The sequence below is a fragment of the Mauremys reevesii genome, linkage group 4 (genome assembly GCF_016161935.1).
Source record: "Mauremys reevesii isolate NIE-2019 linkage group 4, ASM1616193v1, whole genome shotgun sequence".
Lineage (NCBI taxonomy): Eukaryota > Metazoa > Chordata > Testudines > Geoemydidae > Mauremys > Mauremys reevesii.
The window spans coordinates 131445114-131468200 of record NC_052626.1 but is presented as its reverse complement, the minus strand read 5'-3'; the positions used below and the strand labels follow the sequence as shown (position 1 = coordinate 131468200).

The 23087-nt window shown below is 49.0% G+C and overlaps 1 protein-coding gene across 1 annotated transcript; it reads right to left on the bottom strand.

The window, feature by feature from the left end:
* Window positions 1-276: 276 nt before the first annotated feature.
* Window positions 277-20886, bottom strand: LOC120405122 (proline and arginine rich end leucine rich repeat protein). The gene is made up of 3 exons (XM_039538412.1): window positions 20732-20886; window positions 8333-9329; window positions 277-4727 (listed from the first exon to the last, which is right to left on the bottom strand). Exons 2-3 carry the CDS (start codon window positions 9312-9314, stop codon window positions 4552-4554), a joined length of 1158 nt encoding a protein of 385 aa, XP_039394346.1. The 5' UTR covers window positions 9315-9329; window positions 20732-20886; the 3' UTR covers window positions 277-4551.
* Window positions 20887-23087: the final 2201 nt, after the last annotated feature.

The window sequence follows — 23087 nt, the reverse complement described above, 5'->3', positions numbered from 1 at the left end:
GGACATCAAACTCCCACTTGTGCCTTTAAAAACCTCCTCCTCTCACACGGGGTTCATATTTTGTTGAATTCAAGGGAGACAATTGCTGGTGGGTTTATTTGTTTATAAACACCGATTTAAAATAGATTCTTTTTCCTTTAAAAAACAATCCTCAATTGGTCCAGAACATAAACATGGAAAATCAGAAAGAAACGAAACCCAGACCCCTATGTATGCAGTGGCGAAGGAGGAGGGAGCCGTACATATAAGAACTGGGGGTAGAATAAAAAAATAAGCTCAAAATGAAAAAGGTACAAGCGGTGTTTGGTTCTGTAAAGCGACCGAGAATGAAACATAATGCAAGGTAGGCTAGGAGAGAGACCAGGAGATCACATTCTACATGTCACAATCCAAAGCAACTCAACTGAGATCAACGGAGTGACTGTGGAGTTACCCCTGCGTCACTGAGATCTGAATCTGGCCCCACGGACATAAGTAGGAGAGCAAGTTTCACGCCTGCATTGCTGTTAAAATAATTGACTCCAAGCGTACACCTCCAACAGGAGCTCCTGGGAGGATGTGTCCAGGGGACAATGGGGCTGTCTGGTCACTGAGGACATGGTCAAAGCCCATTGATGTAAATGGGAGTCCATTGGCTTTGAGGGCCATAGTGGGGGGTTTTGGATGGAAGAGGGGGGTTGCACATATACCGTCAGTTACTGTGTTCAATCTGTGCATCTCCACGGGGCCGTATAGGCCTACAGAGAGAGCCAAAGCTGGAACCAGACCGAGAGCAGGGCAGGATAGGAAGAGAAGAGATGGTGGGAGGGTTAGCGTAATGGGCACGTCTTACCCAGTAATGCCAAAGCTAGAGACCTGGTTGGAGGTAAAGGAAAGGGGTGTATGTGGCCGGGGTCAAGGAGAGTATTTGAGAGAGAGAGAGACGCTTCTTGGGAATGATATGAAGGTGTTGTGTTGCTGTGTGCAATACAGAAAGAGACACACACACTGGCGGCTCATGACACCCCAGCTCCTTCCAGCTGCTAAAATGGAGGCAATGCAGCTGTAAGTCAAAAGCAGTCCCAGTGTGAAGAGGGAAAGACCAATCAGCCAGAACCTCCGCTAGCCTAGCTCCACTGAAGTCCATGGAGCTTTGCCGATTCACATCCAAAGATCTGCCAAGACGAGGAGCCCAAATGGATTCACAGGAGGGGAGAGGGGGGAAGTCAAGACTTAGGGACGTCTCCTACAGCCACCAAGACCAATTTTGCTCTCAGTTACCCTGCACAGAATCCTGCTGAGTTCAAAGTGAGCTGCACAGGGGTAAGGGAGAGAAACACTGTTTTGCTGTGCATGCTTGGATCATGCCGAGGAGGCTAATACTGGCGGCAGAGCAAATCACAGGGATCCAGAGGGATTTGAGTCTCTGAGGTGAGCAGGCCACTGAGATGGTGAACGCACTTCGTTGCTGAGATGTGTAAAGGGATTCGCCTGTGGGAGAGAGGAACCAGGCCACACGATCCGAGCTGAGCGTGTGTCACCCAGCAGCACGCTGATGGAGTCCCAGAGGGAGGAATCATTAAAAACCTATGTCCTGTGCAGAGCAGAACAGCAAAACCACTCAGGACACAGTAATGCCTCATTCTGCCCATTGGGCCACATGCAATAGTTGGCACTAGGTTGTGGCAATACTGCTACTGTGCCTGACGCACGTTAGATACCTTCTGAGCTTCAGCAGGCAGCGCTGGGTGCTGCCCCACATAGCTGGAGAGGATGCAATGTGTGCTACCAAAGATCAAAGCATCCGTTACCCAGAGGGGAAGAGAGCTCGATGGAGTCTCCAGGAATAAAGAGGGCACCATTCTCAGCTGGCGTCCATGGGTGCAGCTCCATTGAAGTCAGAGCCAATTTACACCAGCTGAAGGATCTGGCCCTGGGACTTAAGGCTTGAAGTTGGCGAACAGGATCAACAAACTAAGAGAGAATTTTTTACGCTGTTTCCAAATCTCAGAGGAATCAAGGGGGCATGCAGGGACTTTGAGCAGAGCTCTCACTCAAACAGGGCAGGAGAGACTAAGTGACGGGGGAAGGCGAGCGAAGGGTCTGAAGAAAGGCGATAGAGACCTTTGTTGGGATGCTGGAGGACTGTGGAGGAGGAGCGTGAAGGGCAGCAGGAGGTGGTGACAAGACAGTGGGCTGGGCAGCTTCTTCTGTTCTTCACATCTCTCTTCTCTCCTCTTGCTCCCCCCGCAAGTGGTTTTCTGGCGGGCGAGGGGGATGGGCAGAGGGTGTTTCATTCTGATGGGGCAGTGCCCAGGGAAGCTGCAGCTTTATCACCATCGTTCTGGTCCCCCAAGAGATCCGGGCCCTTCTCAGGGTGTAACGACATCGCTTGTGCTTAAATTCGCTCCCAAGTGCACAGTTGGGGGGAACTGTAGTTTATGACAATTCTCACTTCTGCCAGACTAAATCCGGATTTACGCCTCTGAATGTGAAGCAGAGATCCCCACAATGCACCAGGCATTACTCTAACCTGCCATCTTTAAATAAGACAAATGGCTCAGGTCAGATACATACAAAGGGAATGAATGGGATTAACGTAACCAGCTACCTTTAAACAGGAACAATGTCGATCTTTGGGAAATCTAGGACTGCCCGCCAACGTCACCCTATCTGGCCACTGGGTGTCACTGTGGTGCCCCATAAATGGAACAGAGGAAGCATTTGTCTGCTTGCAAAAAGGTGGTGCTTTCAAGACAGATCTCCCCTATTGTTCCTGTTCCCCAGAATGAGGATCTCTCTGCTCTACCAGTGCAAAATCCAGGGCCCTAGCAATGTCCAGCCTTCAGCACCAGCTCCTGGTCTTGACCCCATCATGCAGGAGTGCTGCAGTACCATGACAGCTCAAGCTGTCCCTAATGCGTAGAGCCACAGTTAATCCATCTCCCCTCACCTTGAGATGTCTCTCTATCTAGCCCCATTGCAGACCCTAGCCTCACAAACTACTCTAAGCTCTGGGTTCGAGGAGTTACTCTTCGTCTCGAAACCATCTTTTGGAATCAAAGTAGCCGCATGTATTAGGAAGGACCCAGCTGCAGGTCACCAGCCAGAGCAAAGACCACCCTCTTTGTGGTTTTTCATAGATTCACCGATTCCAAGGCCAGAAGGGACCATTGTGATCATCTAGTCAGACCTCCTGGGTAATACAGGCCAGAGAACTGCCCCAAAGTAATTCCTAGAGCAGAGCTTTTCAAAAACCATCCAATCTTGATTTAAAAGTTCTCAGTGATGGTTGGTGCCCATACTACTCTGACACAAGGGCAGACTGGTGGGTGCGTACATGAAAGGGATACTCCATCAGGATTCTTATAATCCACAGGGTTTTAATGTGGGACCTTATGGGGACTCCTTATGGGGTCTATCTGATTTGGCGATGGGGACCTGCTGGTAACCCTGGCTACCATGAATTGTGATAGAATCCAGCATGATGCAGCAAGAAGCTGCCATGTGGGTGAGGAAGTTGCTTGTTTGCATGAATTTTCTTCCATGTGAATATGTTCAACCCACCCAAGGGCTCTGCATGCCTGCCACATGCTTATATGGTGTCTGTACCCAGAATCTTCTGCTCAGTGGGGAATCTCTGAGATTTCATCAGCTTTCATTGGCATGAAGTTGGTGGGTGAGTCCAGCACCAATGTCACCCGAAGACACAATGGCTGAGCAAACCCACTGGGTTTCCTTAGGATCATCCAAAGTGAAGTGTGAGCTGCACCATTTTGGGCCAAGGAGAGGACTTGGAAAGAAGTAGAACCTGACCTGGATTCCCAACGCCCACCTCGAATGAATTCTGTGCCCTTGGAAGAGAAGCACCTGAACTAGATCTTGGTGCCCAAGACAACTTGGGTTATTTTTCCGGATATTGCAGCTTTGGGGATGAAATCGCCTTGTCTCATAAAACAGCTATAATTGCCTCGGATCATTGTCCAGTTCCTGGCCCCCTGCCCCTCCCATCCGCCAGATAGCCCCTCCATCACTGGGTGCTCCCAAAACAAAGCTGACGTACCACTGTCTGCTGGAGTTGGGAGGAGATGCTGATAGACCTACAAAGACCAGGTCCACCTGAAGATGGTTCCTATGGCTGGAAGATGTACAGACCTGGGAAAGAAAGGCAGTTGCATGCTAGGTATAAGTGGGTGGCATTTGAGCAGGCACCTCTTCTCTGACTTTGACCTAAAGAGTAGGCATGAAAGGGCCCCATTTACACAAAGGCCTTGGATGCTTATTGTGGCATAGTGCCATTGTGTGGGCACTACAGGTATCCGACAGGAAGTGCACTCCTATAAGATACATGCAGCATCCACAGGGCGGTACTGTGCTGCACCTAACGGTGGCGGGGCTCCTTGCAGCTGAGGAAGGAGGAAAGAGAGGGGAGAGGAAGAGGAGACAGAGCATTGAGGGGTGAGTGGGGTGGGTTGAATGGGGGAACAAGATATTTTCCAAGTGTTTGACATAGACTGGAGTCAATTGTCTGCGCTAAGCCAAAGTCCTGGGAGAGTGGCACTGCTGGGAGAGTTAAAACACGACTGACTGTAGGAGCCGGAAGCACATCATGAGGTCCAAGGGGATGGGAGGTTTCAGTTGGTTGCCGTCCAGGCGCAGGTAGCGGAGCCGGGGCGAATTTTCTAGATCTGAGGAGAAGTCTTGAAAGGTGACCAGGGAGGTGGGGCAAATCTGGGTCCCGTTGATTTCTGCAGGGGAAGAGAGAGCATGGCATGGGTTGGAAGAGCTCATCTGATTCCAGGCGAGAGATGCTGAGAGTTTGTCTACTCTACATCACACCCATCCATCCACCCATCTATGGTGTTCAGTGATCACTTAGTGCTTAAGGGGCTTGCAAGAGATCTGCTTTGTTGTCTCTGGTGCATACCACCCCATCCCATAGTTAAAGTAGATTGAAACAGAAGAGGGAGTTCTCACTGCATCAAAGGAAGAGGAGGGTTCCGGTGCCCCTCACTTTACTCCTGTATCTCCTTGGGTATGTCCGTTCTCTTGGGACGAGCTAGCTATGCATCTGTTTTATTGACAGAGCACATCACTGCAGTACCTAGGTGCTGATGCTACAGTGGAAATATGTATTGGTTTAGGTACAAATGGGGGCACACTTTCTCCTTTTTTGTGGGTGCATTTTTGCACCTAGAGTATTGCACCCATCGATGGATTTTGGGTGCAACTCTAAGTCCTTGTTGTTCTAGCTAGCTGACTCTGGGGGCAAATCAGGTGGCAGAGGTGCAATGACTCACATTTGCGCCCGGGATTCATTCCGTGGGTGGGAATTGTGCCTCTGAACTAGGAGACAGGACCTCAGCCTGTCTGAAAACATACCTCTCTATCGATGGAGAGCAAGAGAGCAGAGTTGCCTGTCCTTCTATCAGCGGGGATCTGCAAGCAGTGAACCGCACGTCACCCTAACTCTAGCCATGTGGGCATCCCAAGTCCCCTTTTGTCTACCAAAATATAGGGATCCCTGGGCCACTGTTGTTGAATTCAATGTCCCAGGTGGTGGATCACCTTGCCAAGCTCCATGTGTCAAACCAACCAACAGGCTCACCCAATCTGTTAGCTTCTGCATGACATGGCTTCCCTCATGTGGCACCTCCTCCCCCTACAGACACAGCAGGGTTCATCAGTCCAGCGTGCTTGGATTTACTAAAGGGAATGTGGGATTTCACCTCTCCTGGCTATCCAGATGCAAACTCCAGTCCTTCTGCCTTTCAGCTCCCACAGCTTTTACGATTCTACCAGAGGAATCTTACATCGGCCTTTGGCGTCACCAAATCATCTGAGCACACACAGCCCCAGCAGAGCTCCAAAGCCAGCCTTCAAAACATCAGCCAAGCATTGGAGATTCCACTCTGTCATTAACTCCAGCAAACAATGAGAAGTCCTTGCAACAAGTGAGCACTCCAGCAGGCCACCAAGAAGGTGTAGTCACCACCCCCATGCCTTCTAATTGGCTATAGCAGCTGGGGACTCACTCACATCAGCCTAAGAATATTCCTGATTGGGTGATTTTCCAGGAAACAGCAAGCTATAATTCCTCCCGTCCCTGTAGGCAGCTATAAAAATAGCCCCAAGTATTGCTAATCATTGCTGCCATTATGAAGCCATCACAAGAGGCAGGAAAACCCTGGAGCAAGAGAGCATTAGCCATGAGTAGTTATTCTGGGGCTTATTTTCATGTCTATTTTTCTTATGCTGTGTGTGCGGTGCTCCCAGGGCTCTGCTGCGATTTCAGGGTGTCTGGGGTGCTCTCAGGTTGCATCTGCACTTCCTAACATCTTCTACAGTGTCTCTATCAGTGATGTGGGGCAGAGAAAAGGGTGCTACGGTGGGGTGGCCTTGGATGCAGAGTTCTGCCAGTAATCTGTGCTTAACAAGAGAAAGGTGAGAAATACTGTGGCACTTTATGAAAGGGAGAAAAGAAATACTTTACAATGGGAAATCAGTATTGCCAACCCCAGGCTTTCAAAAATTATGATCTAGGACGCCCAGAGTCAGAAGACTGGCTTAAAAACCAGGACATCAAAAAAAAGAGGCTGGGTTCTTTCTGTTTGCCAGCCCTTTAGGGGAGCACGTTTCAGGCTTTTCTCTGCCACCACGAGGGCTAGAAACTTGCTTTTAAAGAAAATAAAAGCAGAGATTCTCACTGAATACATGACTCCAGAAGCTGAAGACTTAAAAAAGCCACCAAATGTCCCAAGGCTCAAGATAAAATGCAGACAATTGGCAGCACAGGGGAATGGAACATGGGTCTCTCTCTAACCTGCAGCATATACCTCCTTAACTAGCATACCATAGCCATGCTGAATAACTACATCACAGATCAGTCAGCAACTTGACCCCGAATTCCCGCTTAGTTCAAACTTGGCCCAAATTGGCCCTTATTTGGCCTTTTGGGGCTCCTGTCGGTTGCTGCTGGTTCTTTAGTCCCCTGTGGGCCAGTCCAGCTACTTAAGCAAGGCCTAGATTGATCCCTTCTGTCTCCTTGTCCTTTTCTCCTGGCACTGCTGACCTTCAGTGATGACAACTTAGTTCCACTAGGATTCTTCACCTTGAAACTGCTTGCCCCTCTCTTCGTTTTTTGGATCAAACCCCAGTGTATTCATAAGCTGGATGCCCGTGCTCTACTGCCACCTCCTTTGACCACTACAGTTGCCATGTTCCACCTCAGAGGTGGCTGCTCTTCAGTGGTGGACCATTTTGGCATATAAGGGCCCAATCTAGAAGCCCGTACTCAGACAAAACTCTCATTGAAGTTAAGGGGGAGATTTTCCTAAGTAAGGACTTTGGGGTTACATCCTTCATTGCTATTATCAATGGGTTCCCCTGGTCCTTTCACTGATGTGACAGTCTATGGGCATAGCTGTCAAACTGCCAGCCATAAAGGTATTTAGATTTTAACTACAGTTTTGGGACTACTGATTTACAGGTGTATAATCGCCCATACTGCTCTGCTACCAAAACTCCATCAGCCCACTCTCTGCAGCCACAATATTAGGAGTTGGGCTGGTTTCTGCGTGTGTCCCTTCTTTGCATGCAGAGAATTTCTGGAAGGAGCTCTGCATTCTTGCTTCCCTGCAGATGTTTTCAACCAGGGCAGCAGGTGGTAAGAGCTCCGATAGCACAAACATCTGGGTCTGCTGGGAACAGGCCTTTGTTATTCCTACATTTGCTGTGTTTATGCATTTCATTGCCTGGCACCTGTCCCATGAAATCTCTGTTCTTTGCCTAAATCCGTGTGAAGCTGTCTCTGATGGATTTGCAGAGGTGCTCACCAGCATAGCCCTGATCTCCCTTCATCCCTCTCTGCATCCCCTAGCCCTGCTAGCCTCAACACCCAGAAAGTTAAGCTGTATTGTTTCCATCTATCTTAGGTACACATATGAGCCCCCGACATCACTGTAGTATCTGAGCACCTCACAGTTCCCTGTGAGGTAGGGAAGTATGATCCCCATTTTACAGATGGAAAGACTAAGTGAGTTGTCCAGGATCATATGGGAAAAATCTGTGGCAGAGCAGGAAATGGAACCCAGGTCTCCTGAGTAGTGCTTTGGACCATCCTTTTCCTAAGTACAGGCCCTTCCACCACCTGGCCCCATGCACCCATGTAAAAGGGCCCCCAACCCATTCTAAACATCAAGTCCTGTTTTGAAGGGAGTGGAACCCTGTGGTTGGGTTTCACACTGAAAGAAACAATCTCCGGATGCAAAGAATTCTGTCCCCAGGGGACGTCTGCTCCCTCTAGGCCCAGCCACAGCCACGTAGGCCTGCCGACCTGCTACCCCCAACTCACTTTCAATGGAATTGTCGTTTAGGTAGAGGTGCTCCAGTTTGGGGTTGATGAAGGGCATAGTGGTGAGCTTATTATGCGCCAGTTGCAGCACCAGCAGGTTAGTGAGGTTGAAGGAGTTCTTGGGCAGCCCTTTGTCAGAAATCTGATTGTAGTTAAGTCTGAGAAAGGCCAGATTGGGGAATTCTTTGAAGTAGTCATCAGGGATGTCCTCAATGTTGTTCCTGTCTAGGAAGAGCTGGTGGACAGCACTGGGCAGCCCAGGAGGCAACTTCCGCAGGATGTTGTGGGCTAGGTTGAGCTGCATGAGGTTCTTGAGCCCCCTGAAGGTGTTTTTGTTGAAGACTCCATCACTCAGCTTGTTGTGGTGCAGGTCCAGGAGGACCAGGTGCTCCAGCTTGTTGAAAACCCCAGAGGGGATCTTGGAGATCTGATTCCTGCTCAGACGCAGCTGCTCCAGGTTGGCTGGCAGGAAGGATGGCACCTCCTTGAGCTGGTTCTTCTCCAGGTACAGAAAGACTAGGCTGTCCAACTGCTCCATCACCCGCCGGTCCAACTTCTTGATGCGGTTGTTGTCCAGGTTGACCCACCTCAGCTCCGTGGCATTCTTGAAGGACTCTTCTGGGAGGCTGTCAATGAAGTTGTTCTGGAGATAGAGGTAGTGGATCCTGGGAGGGATGAGGGGCACCTTCCTCAGGTTGCGGCTGTCACAGTAGAGGGCTGAGGGGAAGTCTGGAGGACAAAAGCATTCTCTGGGGCAATCCGGGAAGACAGAGGGGGGGCCCGGCGGCAGAGGTGGAGGCAGCTCTGTTGGCTCGACCGGCTCGGGAGTCAGGCGGGCGGGCTTCCACTCGGGAGTCGGGCGGGCGGGCTTCCGCTCGGATGTCGGGCGGGCGGGCTTCCGCCCAGGCTTCCGCCTCTGCCCGTTCACTTCAGCGATCAACACAAGGATGAGGAGGAGAAGCAATCTGAATGCTGCCTTCATGGTCCAGCAATTCACCTGCAGGGGGCACAACGAGGTTTATTAAAAAGAGACTTGTCCAGGCACTATGTATCCCCCATCACAGCTGTATCAGCCCCTCATGAACACTAACCAGTTTACCCTCACCATGCCCCGCCATGCAGGGAAGAGTAATTATCCCTCATGTCCAGACCGGGAACCATGGCAATGACTGATCAAGGGGCTTGCCCAAGGTCACACAGGAAGTCATAGGGTCACAGACTTTAAGGCCAGAAGGAATCACCAAATAGTCTAATCTGACCTCCTGTATATCCCAGGCCACCAACACCAGCTTCACACCAACCCAACAACCAAAATGAGACCCAAGGAGCCCCCAGGAGGCTAGACCATTATGTGCTGCAGGCCAAGAACTGGTAGGACCAAGGCTCACCAGTGCCCACTGCCCTGCAATGGCAGGGAAATGAAAAGTTTGTGAGAGATGTGGGAATTGACTCTAGATCTCCTGAGTCCCAGACCAGTGCCTCAGCAACAAGACCATCCTCCCTTCCTCCTTACGCAGGGTCCGCTATCGTGCTGGTTAGACAATTAGTGGGGCAGCACTGATGACAGAACAAGGAGTAATGGTCTCAAGTTGCCATGGGGGAGGTTTAGGTTGGATATTAGGAAAAACTTTTTCACTAGGAGGGTGGTGAAGCACTGGAATGGGTTACCTAGGGAGGTGGTGGAATCTCCTTCCTTAGAGGTTTTTAAGGCCAGGCTTGACAAAGCCCTGGCTGGGATGATTTAGTTGGGGTTGGTCCTGCTTTGAGCAGGGGGTTGGACTAGATGACCTCCTGAGGTCCCTTCCAAACCTGATAGTCTATGATTTCATACTTCATTATATAAAGGCTCCTTCCTCCCCCTCAGACACATGTATTGGAGGGTATGTGTGTGGGGATTAACATACAATGTGTGTGTGTGTGTGTGTGTGTGTGTGTGTGTGTGTGTGTGTGTGTGTGTGTGTGTGTGTGTGTGTGTGTGGTGGAGGGAGTGGGGTGAGGAGGAGGTGAAAAGAAAGGGTGGGGAACTAGATGCACACACACAATATATATAAAACATAAGATGAGATGGGCTTGAACAGATTTCCCTGGGCAGTACAGCAGTCTGTTCCGGTGAGATGCCCCTGGATTACCCAGCCCCGTATTACAGACCCAAAAGGTTCGGCGAAGACAACCGTGTGAAATTGGGGGGTGTTTACTCGAACTGGTCCCAAGCAGCGAGCCCCCTGCGGCTCACGCGTCACCATCCATCACCCCGCTTGGCCTAAATTGCTGCACACTGTCACAAACTCTCACAAGGACAATGCCTCTGAAAGTTAACCCGCCGAGTGGCTTTTCATTGCTTTGTACAGCAGCAGATTTTCAGGCTACAGCCCCTCCTGCAAGATGCCTGGGGCCTGCAGCTCCCCCCTAGATCTATGGACGAGCAGGCTGTTACTCCCTGAATCAGGCCCCTCATGTTTGTGCGCAGAACCTGTGGAGCAATGAGTGATGGGAATCACGCTTTGTGCAGTTGGCTCTGTAGCTCATTAATCTGTTCCGCTCACTAGGGGCCCATTTCACACAACGGCTTTTTGCTTTGATGTATTTCCCTGGGGTTTACTCCTGGAAGCAGTAATGTGACAGGAGACACCGAAGGGGGAAGGCACAGTTCACTTCATGCTCTGGGTTCACTTTTGTGAACATAGGGGGGAGGGGAGGAAATATGGCTTCAGAGCACTATTCTCATCCATGCCAGTGGGTCACAAATGCGGTTTTGTTTTGGAACAGAAGCTCCAGGAGAACAGGACCCAGTCCTGTGTCGCTCAAACAGGGTGCACAGAGATGGACCCGAATGACAGAGACGTTTGCATTCAGCTCCAATATGATTTTACACAGCAGGGCACCTGGAGATTAAGAAAAGGTGCAGCTAGGTTCGGTGCTGAGGTCTTTTGTAGCAGAGATGTGTTATGGTAGCGCTGGCTGGACTGGCAGGTCTGAAGGTGACCCACAAAATATATGGGGCCAGAGTCTCAGCTGGTAATTCAAAGCAGCACCTGCGCTGACTGCAGTGCAGATATACCATTCACACCAGCCATTTTATATTCCAGGAGTGATTTTCTCCTCTGTCTGTTTGCAGATTATTCTTCCCCCCATCCTCCTCCAGCAAATCACTTTGCTCCAGAGAGTATTTTGATTGAGCTGGGTCATTGTTTCACTCTGCTTTGCTCTTATAAAGAGCCAGCAGAGAAGAGAAAGTCCACTGAGGTGCCATTTGGGCAAAGCATTGCCATCAGAGTCACTGGGATTCAAAACAAGCAAGTGTGGATGGCTCAGATTTTTAAAGGTATTCAGAGGTAGCTGTGCTCAGGACAGCCCATCAATGGGCCTCAGTGCCTAAATCCCTTTTGCAAATAAGATTTAGGTTCTTCAGTCAGTTAGGTGTTGCGACACTGACACATCAATGCCAAAACACCTTTACAAATCTGGGCCTAAGTGCGTTGCTGAATTGCGGCTGGAGAGACGTGAAGGCAGGGGGGTCGATCCGCTCACATGCTTAGCAGGCAAAGGAATATACAAAGATAGGAACTGCCATGCTGGATGTCCCTTCCAGTCTGGTTTCCTGTCTCCAATAGTGGCCATCATCAGCTGTATCTTTGGAAAGTGTGTAACCCTCCCAATGCACAATTATGAATAACCCTCCCAAAGGGAAATCATAGAATCATAGAATCATAGGATATCAGGGTTGGAAGGGACCTCAGGAGGTCATCTAGTCCAACCCCCCGCTCAAAGCAGGGCCAATTCCCAACTAAATTATCCCAGCCAGGATAATTGACAAGCCTGACCTTAAAGACCTCTAAGGAAGGAGATTCCACCACCTCCCTAGGTAACCCATTCCAGTGCTTCACCACTCTCCTAGTGAAATAATATTTCCTAATATCCAACCTAAACCTCCCCCACTGCAACTTGAGACCATTGCTCCTTGTTCTGTCATCTGCCACCACTGAGAACAGTCTAGAAAGTTTATCCTCAAACCCAGGCGGTTTAATGCTTGGCTTGTTCCCTGAAGCACGCGGCTCATCACTCCTAGCAGGATCATCTGTGGCTCTGATCATTAGATCTACGTCTGATAAAGGATGTTCTATGCCACGAGGCCCATCATAAACCAACTTCTAGTGCACAGGGTTGACTATGAACTGCTGTGTTGAGATGGGTTTGCAGTCATTTCATGTATTAAATATCTAGAGAGGAGGAAGCTAGGTAGAGGTCTCAAAGCAGCAAGCAGCACGGTGTAATCTATTTGGCAAAGGATAATGTAGCATACAGAAGAACAGAGAGGAAGGGAAAAGTATACCCAGTGGCTAGGATGTGAATGACAGATAGAGGGATATTTTCTTGGCTTCCCTGGCCCTCCTACCACAAAAAATCCATGACAGCTTTGAACAATAATTTCACTTCAGTTTTTAAAGATATTTTAACTGCAGTGCCACCAAGTGACAGTACCGAATCCTGCACCATAGATTATATGAATCATAAAGGCACATGGTCATGTGATAATTCACTTATGAGGCTACACTTCCGTCAGTGAACCGTGACGGAACATTATAAGTGTCACCAAAGAGACAGACTGCATCTTCAGAACGCGCTCAGCGGAAATAGCACCTCGATGCAGCGTGTTTAGCTTTGTGGCTGTGCCAGAAGTCAATGAATCAGTCACCAATAGGCTAAATGATGATAACAGCAGACCAGAAGCTGCTGGTGGGATGGTAAGGAAGGATGGTCTTGTGTTTCCATACTGGACTAGAATGGAGGAGCTCTGAGAGACAGCAGTGTGATTTCACAGGATCAGAGACATGTAGGGCTGGAAAAAATCTTGAGAAATCATCCAGTCCAGTCCCCTGTGCTGTGGCAGGACCAAGAAAATCTCTAGACCATCCCTGACAGGTGCTTGTCCAAGCTTTTAGAAGTGGCTGGAGCACTAGACTGGGACTCAGGAGACCTGGGTTCTATTCCTGGCTCTGCCACTGGTTTACCTGGTGACTCTTAGGCAAGTCACGTCCCCGCTCTGTGCCTCAGTTTCCCCATTGGTAGAATAGGGATGATGACACTGACCTCTTCACTGAAGAGTTTTGATAATCTACTGATGAAAAGGGCTGTAGGAGAGCCAGGTATTATTATTAGGACTTCAGTTTCTACCTCTAACACAGATTCTTGTATGACCATGGGCAAGTCCCTTGATCTCTGTGTATCCCCATTTATACAATGGGGGTTATAAGCCATCATATTTTACAAGGAGGCTGGGAGCCTGAATTCACTAATGTTTGGGAACTCCTCCGATATTATATGATGGGGCCATGTAAGCACCTCGGTAGGTAAGGAACAGTGTCAATAATAATACTATACTTAGCACTTATATAACATTTTCCATTTGCATAGCTCTTTACAAACATTAAGCGTGCGATTTTCAAAAGCGCTCAGCGTTGGCTCAGCTCTGCTCCACTGACTTCAATGGGAGCTGAATTAGGCCAATGCCCTTTAAAAATCCCACCTGTACAATTCTCTCAGACCTGCTCCCCACCTCTAAGCAGGTGGGCATATATCAGTATAGCCCCATTTTACAGAGGAAGCCACTGCAACATAGCAAGGTCAAGTGACTTGGCCAAAGGTCACACAGAGGGTCACTGGCAGAGCCAAGAAGAGGCTCCAGTAGTCCCTACTCCCCACTCTTGCAGTCAGTCCATCAGACTACACTGTCTTTCTCCACCATGTCCCATCTTTTACAGCAAGCATTAGCCCAGGGTGCTATCGTTAAGGTGATGTATAGAAGGGCTGAAGAGGCCCAATGATTATGGCTGACAAGTATCAACCTATGAATAATAGTTTTGCACAGAGACCTAATTGACAATGTAGACAGAGACAACGTAGATCAGACCAGGGGTCCATCTATCTCCGTAGCAATGAGCAGCCAGTATCATCCGCTTCAGAGGGAGAATCCCAGGATGGGACAGAAAGAGAAGCTAGGACAAACTGATCAAATTCTCTCCCAGGCTGCCAACTGCAAAGGAAGGAGGTAGCAGCACCTAGGGAAGATCATGTGCATGAAACCAAGCAGCACAGCCTTCCTGAGCCTCAGTCAGCTGGTAGGGCTGGAGGATGTGCAGCTGGGTGGAGTGGTGACCAGAGCGGGAATGGAAAGGAGATCCATTGTGCCACTCCTGCTTACCTGCCCCCTCGCAGCCCAGCTGTCTGTAAGTCAGATGAGGCAGCAACTTGGCCAAGCTACTGCTGATTGTCTGGCATGCGACCAGAGGAAGAAGAGGAGGGCTTTAGAGAGGGCTGAAGGCAGAACCCCTTGTGTAAAGAACGAAAAAAGCAAGATGGGTGCTCCCCATCCTGCTCAGCACTTTATATCGTGCGTTCAAATGTGCGGCGCTCCCCGCCCGCGTCGGGATCCCACCTCACTTGTTAACCCCAGCCACAGCACCACTGCCACGCAGCCCTGGGCAGGACTTCAGGGGAGCCTTGTAAAGACAAAGGTCAGCGTCTGGGCGCTGGGGGATGTAAGCACAGAGACTTCATTTGCCTTTCACAATGAGCCCAGTGCGGGATGGTGCCGGCTACATGCCAACCGCGCAGACAGGGGCTGAGACAGGCCCGTCACGTTCCCCTTCGGGCTGCAGCGGGGAAATGTCAACAGCATTAGGCTAACAAGCCAGCAGCGAGGGCTCACGTGGCTGCGAAGTGGAAAGGTTTGTCAGCACTTGTTGAGAAATGGAAAATCCCACTGGTAAACAAGCCCTTCTGCCCCTTTTCTCCAGCAAGGAAATTGCTTCCCAGGCAGCCTGTTAGCTTCTTCACCTCCGCCTGACACCACCAGAGACAGCTCCTGCGACTGGCAAGACTGGCACTGCATCCTGGCCCAGGCTGAGCCTTAGAGAAGTCGCAGCAAGAACCGTGGAGAACAACCCCCGTGCCGGCAACCTCCACCAAGGGCTCCTGGCACATTGGACCCATGGACAACTTGGCTCCCTTTGAAATACCTCTGCCCAGCTGACTGGACGCATTCCTGGGCTTCTAAATAATTGACTCTCTCCATAAAGAGATTCTGGGCTTTCCCCACCCCCTCTTTTTCCTGATTGTTTCTCTTTGCTTCCATCTGTCTCTCTTTAACCGCAGAACCCTTGCGGCCCTGCTGCTTTCAATCAACGTTCTGGCATCTCGGGGGTTTCGAGAAGCTGCTGGGTATTAGGTTCACCATAGTCTGAGTAGGGGTGGGGGAGAGGAGAAAACACTGAATGCCACAGAGAACTGACAAATTCATCACAGGGATATTGTCTACATCCGACTACCTCTGGTTTCCCCTGACCCCCACAGTACACACACTCATTTTTTTAACCCCATTGCCCTGGTCTGAAGCTGTTTCCCGGGACTCCATTCCAAAATTCCGATCTGGATTTAAAAAACCACAAAGGCTGTAGGTGGGTGGGGAGGAGGGTTGGATTTGGGATTTTGGTTTAGCCCATTATGGAGGGAGGATGCTGGGATGCGTACTTCCTCATTGTGTCTCTTCAGAGCTGGGATTTTGGTTCAGGCCTCTCTCCAGTTGTCATGCTTAACAGTTGACATCATTCCATGGCAATTGATTGTGATGTTATGCAACAGTTAATGATCCCAGGGCAGAACCCAACAGAGAGAGAGGCAGGCATGAGGTGGGGGACAAGGTTGTCACTCAAGTGAACATACCAGAACTGGCTGAATAGCATGGAAAGAAGTTTCCAAATATTTCTGTGAACAAACTCAGTGTGTTTGCTCTGCTCTTATCAAAGGGTCATGTCTGTTGCTCTGTGTGAGGGAGTGTCGGTTTATTTCTGAAAGTTTTTAGGAATCCATATTTCTATATAAACAAACAGTTATTGGCCCAGAAATTCAGCCCAGAAAGCAGCATCTTCATTATTTGCTCTATGTCACAGCTGAATAAAAATGTCAGCAAGCAGAACCAATACTATCAACCTACTGTAATCCACTCCACTGTTTATTGAGGGTAACTACTGTGCATCTATCCACTGTATGTATTTTGGATGACCAACAGCCTGCTATCTGAGCTGCTACCTGGTGTCTCAGGTGACCAATCCCACACCATGAAGAGCTTAACAGTTAAACAACCCACTAGATTAAATTTGTTCACATAAACTATTCCAAAAAATTAAACACCTTCATAGAAAACTGGGTCAATCTGCAAACACTTTGCAGGCACAAGAAGGAGCTACATGCACAATAAATGTTATGTGGAATGAATACTCCAGTCAGGTCTTAAAAATACCTTCCAAAAGGAAGGCATGTGACAGAAATTTGAGATTTTTCAACAAATCTGAGGCCACTTCGAACTTTATAGTTGCCTCTGATATGTTTGGATGTTTAAGTCAATTGTCTTTGGCCACCCTTGTGTGTTGGCTTTCCATCCACATTCATGTGATTGCATTTACTGGCTTAAAAGTTAGCAAGGAAGGAATTTCAAGTCACATGCACCAGTTTTCACGAAAACCAAATACTAGATTTGCACTCCCAACGACTGGCATGCAAGTTGCTCCAGTCAGGGAGCAGTAACAATAGCAGGTGACCTTTCTGACCAATCACAAGTAGGCAAAACACCTCGCTTTCTGAATATTTATCATCAATCCCTATCAAAAATATTCAACAGTGCATTGGTTGAATAACAAGTATATTCCAGAAACTTGCCAACTGCCTATGGGAAAGGAGTTAAATTCATTGAATAAAGTAGTTCAAATTGCCATTGAGCTGCATTCCATGGCCATTTAGACCTTCAGTGCAACAGTGGGGAAAGATGGCCCGAAACACAGTCCCCAATCAAATGAGATGAAGCATTTGCTCCATGCGGAATAAGGTCTATGATACACAAACGAGCAGTTCTGATTCTGTCCAGTAGGGGGCAGTGATGTGCACAACCAGCTTGTTATAATAAATGGTGCCAGGGATCATTTTCTGTTTGTTTCCGTGAGAAAGTTTCCCTTTACTGCTTCTCCCTCCATTCATTGCTGCTTTGTTGAGATCCCAACTTCCTACCCCTTCTTGTGCGCCTGAAGCCTGATGACCACCTCCCTCCCCAACCTACAACTATTTAGCATTTGTGATTAACAGACTAGGACAGAGCATGTGCTTGTCCCTTTAAAACAGAGAGGGTGGCCCAAAATAAGAACAGCAAGCGCTCTCATTGGCCATCCCTTTTGTCTATCAGTTATGGCAGCTAATCAGAGTCATCGGTTGGGTTGACCAAACAGGCCTCCCAGTCAGCTGTTTTGATAACCCTAATATACACAAAACAGGGGTTTCCTTTATTCAGCTGGGCTGGAGAGCTGAAATGGCAGAATTAAGTCTATATTAAACATGCATCCAGCATGCCTTTAAAGCAGTGATGGGACGAAGGGGAGTGTGGCAAGCGCTCTGACAGATTTCCTCAAAGTATCTTTAAAAACAGAGACCCGATGCTAAGGACCAATTCTCCGCATAGGTTTTGGAGTGAAAATTTAAACAGCAGAGTATCTGTGCTGGGCTGGAGCCATCATACCACTGGCTAATCCAATCCTGGGGACTCAACTGCAGCAGCTTTTTTCTGCAGGGAAGGTTTTATACTCATGCATATGGATGGGGTGTGTCCTGGGTGGAAACTAGCTAGGATCAGCTGGCTGGATAATTCCTGGGTTATTGTAACAGAAAATCCTTGCTTGCGCTCTTCAGCAGCACCAGTGTTGCTCTTCGATCCATCCCTCTCTGCCTGTGTCTCCTTCTGCAAACAAACCATAGCCCCCAGATTTGAAAAGCGGCCGTGTAAACAGCAAGCACAGACTATGTATTTCTGTCCGTGCAAATGGGTGTTCGGGGGCACAGATCCCCACTTAGATGCCACATAAATTTCTCCCTCATCTTTCCCCATTTAGGTGCAGAGTTTACAGTGGGTGCCATCTCCCCCACCCTGCTGTCTTCAGCAACCCCAGTATCTTCCCATCCTTCTGCCATCACTGCTAAGCAGCACATGTTGAGTGCTAAGGAAGCCCCCTTTGGAATCTGTGCTCCCAGTGGGCCAGGCTCACCCCACACCCTTTCCTTTCACTCTGTCCCTTGGTCGCCCCTGGCCCCACACCAGAACCTCTCTGTCCAGCAGGCTAAATGGCTGGATCCTCTGTGCTGCACACATAGTGTAACTGGCAGAGCAGACATGAGGAGATCATGGGACTGGTGTTTCCAAAGCAAATACAGTGTTAACTCCTGAGCGTCCCTCTTTGTTCCACACTGTAATTCAGATCCTCTGCTTTTTCTCTCTAAGGAATGAGAATTTGCCATCTGATACCTGCCTTATCTGCTCCTCTAGATTCTCCTCTCCCAATCTCTGTTCCAGGCTCTCCCCAAGGAGAAGAAAAGCTTCCCCGTTGCACTTAGATCTCCTGACACAATTGCTCCAGTGGGAAGTACAGCATGGACAACACACTGCATGAACCGTACACTCTCGGGTCAGGGCTGGGAAAGCAGCTTTAGTGCAGTTGCGTGGCTAGGACACAATGATCCCAGGCTGGTTGGGATATGGAGTGTCTGTGATTGACAGAGGAGATGAAAACAATGCCTCTAGAGCCATCTTGGGTGGCTTGTCTGCATTGCAGAGCAGGGAGCAGAAGCCAAACATCTGATAAGAGTGGGCTGGGACCTCAGGTTCCTTAGGACACATCTACCCTACAAGGGCTACAGTGGCACAGCTACAATGCTGCTGTAATGTAGCCGCTTCCTGCAGCCACAGAAAGGTTTTTTTCCATTGATGTAGCAAATTCACCGCTACAGTGGGGATTAGGTCGAGCTAACTACAGGATGCAAAATTGTTCACAGCCCCAAGCGACGTGGCTAATCTCATTTTTTGATGTAGATCAGGCCGAAGAAAACTGCTTCTCTCTCTCGGGCTACCATCCCTACACTGAGTCACAACAAGGCTGAATCTTCCCCCCTCCGCACCACACAAACACACACACTCCCTTTCCCTGGGCCACAGAGTTCTCAGTCCACACAGGGAGGAGGTTTCTGCACAACACAAGTCTCTGCTCATCACTATACACAGAATCTTTTTCCTAGGGATTCAGTTAGGGTTACAATCTTTACACTTCATTCTCTCATCACCTCTGCCAGAACAGGGACTAAGAACCTTGGTCCTCATGTCTCCATATTGTCCAGGTGCAGTGGCAAATCTACGCAGTGAGGAATGGGTTAAGCCTCTCTGGCTGTCCTGGAGTAGAACTGTCTCGATTTTATATAATTGGGACAATCTGGGTAGGGCAGCCTGGGTTCCTTTCCCTTGGAATGATCCAGATATGAACGCAGCCTGGGTTCTGCCCTCTGCGTGTTGGAGTCACGGATCTAGCTTCTGAAATTCAAGTAAAAAACCCCAGCTGACTGAAGGAAACTGGAACGCAGTGGAGCTCCCCCACACCCCTCTCAGAAAAGAATTTGATTCACCTCTTCCCAGAAAAACAAAACAGTGTGTGCTCTTTTTCCATCTATCCATTTGGAAAGGGGGGTTAACACACACGCCCCCCTCCACCCACAACTTGAGATTGCAGCGACTTGTGGAGTGTCTCCCCTCACCCTCCACCCCCTCCCCAGGAAACTGCTACTAAGCTCTTCTGAGATCTGATCTGAAACAGCAAATTTATGTTTAACACAGAGGAAGAGGAATTAACAAATGCCAATGTCTGCTGAGAATAAAACTACAAAAGTTTTGGTTAACTGCCACCCAGTAAAAGTCAAGACTTTGTAGCAGAGGAAATCTTGCCCGCTCTCAGCCTCCACTCCTCCCTATATCCCTTCTACACTTCTTTTCTGACGCAGGGAACTCCTGTTCTGTGCTTGTATTAAGGTGCGCAGCTTTCATTTAAATAGGCACCTTGGTTTTTGCATTTATAGCTGAGAAACCAGACATGCACATGTGTGTGTGTGTGTGTGTGTGTGTGTCAGAGAGCGCGAGAAAGAGTGGGTGTGTGAAAGGTAGTGGTCGGGGGGAAGGAGGGAGGAAGGGGTTCCCGAGTTATGCTTCCATGGAAACAAGTCTACAGCATTTGCAACGATCTCACACATGGGTTTGTCTTTCTACTTTGCAGACCTAAAGATATCCTCTTGCCTCCTCTCCCCAACAAGTTTTACTTTTGGAGAAAGAAAGAAAGAAAGAAAGAAAGAAAGAAAGAAAGAAAGAAAGAAAGATCCAACAGCTGAACTAGAAAAGAAAAGAAACGTTTTCTTTTCTTTTAAGTTTCACAGAAGTTGGAAAGTGAATGGTAATATTAGCCCACTGATAAAGGAGGTGGCTGACTCAGTTGTAACAATCAGTCCAGGTGACAACACTCTCCAGTAGAACATCTGTCCAGAGCTTACCTGTGTGCACCTGCCCCTCCTCCTGCCTCTCTGTTATTAATTCCCAGGAACGTTTCTCTCCGCCCCTCCTCCTCCTCTTCCTCACTGCAGTTCAGCTCTGACACGAGTGAGTCTCCCTCTAAGCTCTGTGTGTGTGTTTTCCCTGGTTCTGTTCCTCCAAGATTCTCTCGCAGAGGGTGGGTGGGAGCAAGGGAAGGAGGAGTGGGAAGGAGGGAAAAATGACAACAATAACGTCTTTATCTGGCAGCCAAGCTCCTCAGGATTTAATCCGCACACACGTCCTGCCTACCGACGGACTCGCGTTTAATAACATTTCCTTCTGCTGCGGAGGCAGTTGAGAACTGTGTTTTTAAACAAAGCTAATTACCAAATAGATGTTTTGGTTTTTTTTAGAAAGACCTCATCTCTCACCATGGCCCACAGTCAGGAAAGCACTTAAACTAAGCACATGTTTAACTTACAGCACATGCATTGCGTTCAGTGGGAGCCAAGCACATAATCAAGGGTTATGAGGATGCTCTCCTGAATTGGGGCCCTTCAGTTTTCTCTCTGTGCCCTGCCAAAGGCAGACAAGCAATTGCTGGGGTCTCGGTGCCGGCTCAGGGAAAAGTCCTCCAGATTTTACTGCCTCCCCAATTGTTATTATTTAGCTTAAATCCTCTTGGTATTTAATAAAAAGAACCAAGGGGAAAGGAGGGACTTATAGTGCTTTTTATCTGTAAAGGAAACGGCAGCAGGCAGAGTTTGCACATAGCAGCTTAACCTTCCGCCACCATTACCCTGGAGGGGACCCTGTCCATAGACGGTGACAGCCACCCCGGGGGTCCCAGCCCATAGATCAGACGGCCCCCCACGTGGACCCGGTCCCCAGTGCAGGGGACAGTTCTGAAGGGCATGTAATTGATAGACTGCAACAATCCCATCGGGGAACCAAACACTAGTATAGACCAGACATCCCCACATGGGGACCCAGCCCATAAACTGATATAGCCCCTGCCATGGGGATCCAGCCCTCAGATTGTTACAGCCCCCCTGGGGGACCCAGCCCATAGCTCAGTTCAATCCTACAGGAGGAAGCAGTGCAGAAAGAAGGGGGCCAGTAGGCTGTAGCAGGAGGGCACCGGACTGAGAGTCAGGAGACCTTGTCTCTATTCCCGTCTCTCGCCAGCCCCTTTGCCTCTCTGCACCTCACCTTCTCCATCTGCACAATGGGGCTAATGATACTGTCGCTCCTTCCTAGGGTGCTTGGAGAGCTAGAGATGGAAAGAACTAAGTGTTCCCAAGAAAGGGGTCCTAATCAACAGAGCATGGCAGCCCCAAGAGGGAGCTGGCTGATAGGGAGTGGAACCTAACCATGCTATGAGTCAGCAGTGTGCCCTTGTTGCCAAGAAGGCTAATGGCAATTTGAGCTGTATAAGTAGGGGCATTGCCAGCAGATCGAGGGACGTGATCATTCCCCTCTATTTGGCATCGGTGAGGCCTCATCTGGAGTGTCCGGTTTTGGGCTCCACACTACAAGAAGGATGTGGAAAAATTGTAAAGAGTCCAGCAGAGGGCAATGAAAATGATTAGGGGGCTGGAGCACATGACTTATGAGGAGAGGCTGAGGGAACTGGGATTGTTTAGTCTGCAGAAGAGAAGAATGAGGGGGGATTTGATAGCTGCTTTCAACTACCTGAAAGGGGGTTCCAAAGAGGATGGATCTAGACTGTTCTCAGTGGCACCAGGTGACAGAACAAGGAACAATGGTCTCAAGTTGCAGTGGGGGAGGTTTAGGTTGGATATTAGGGAAAACTTTTTCACTAGGAGGGTGGTGAAGCACTGGAATGGGTTACCTAGGGAGGTGGTAGAATCTCCTTCCTTAGAGGTTTTTAAAGTCAGGCCCATCGGGCCATTCATCCACATCATTTAGAGATCCACATAATAATGTTTATTCTTGCATGTATTTACTATTTTGAGTCACAGCTTGCCAAGGTTATATCATCACAGAATCATAGAAACATAGACTATCAGGGTTGGAAGGGACCTCAGGAGGTCATCTAGTCCAACCCCCTGCTCAAAGAGGACCAACACCAACTAAATCATCCCAGCCAGGGCTTTATCAAGCCAGGCCTTAAAAATCTCTAAGGATGGAGTTTCAACCACCTCCCTAGGTAACTCATTCCAGTGCTTCACCACCCTCCTAGTGAAATAGTGTTTCCTAATATCCAACCTAGACCTGTAACTTGAGGTATCCAACTGTAACTTGAGACCATTGCTCCTTGTTCTGTCATCTGCAACCGCTGAGAACAGCTGAACTCCATCCTCTTTGGAACCCCCTTTCAGGTAGTTGAAGGCTGCTATCAAATCCCCCCTC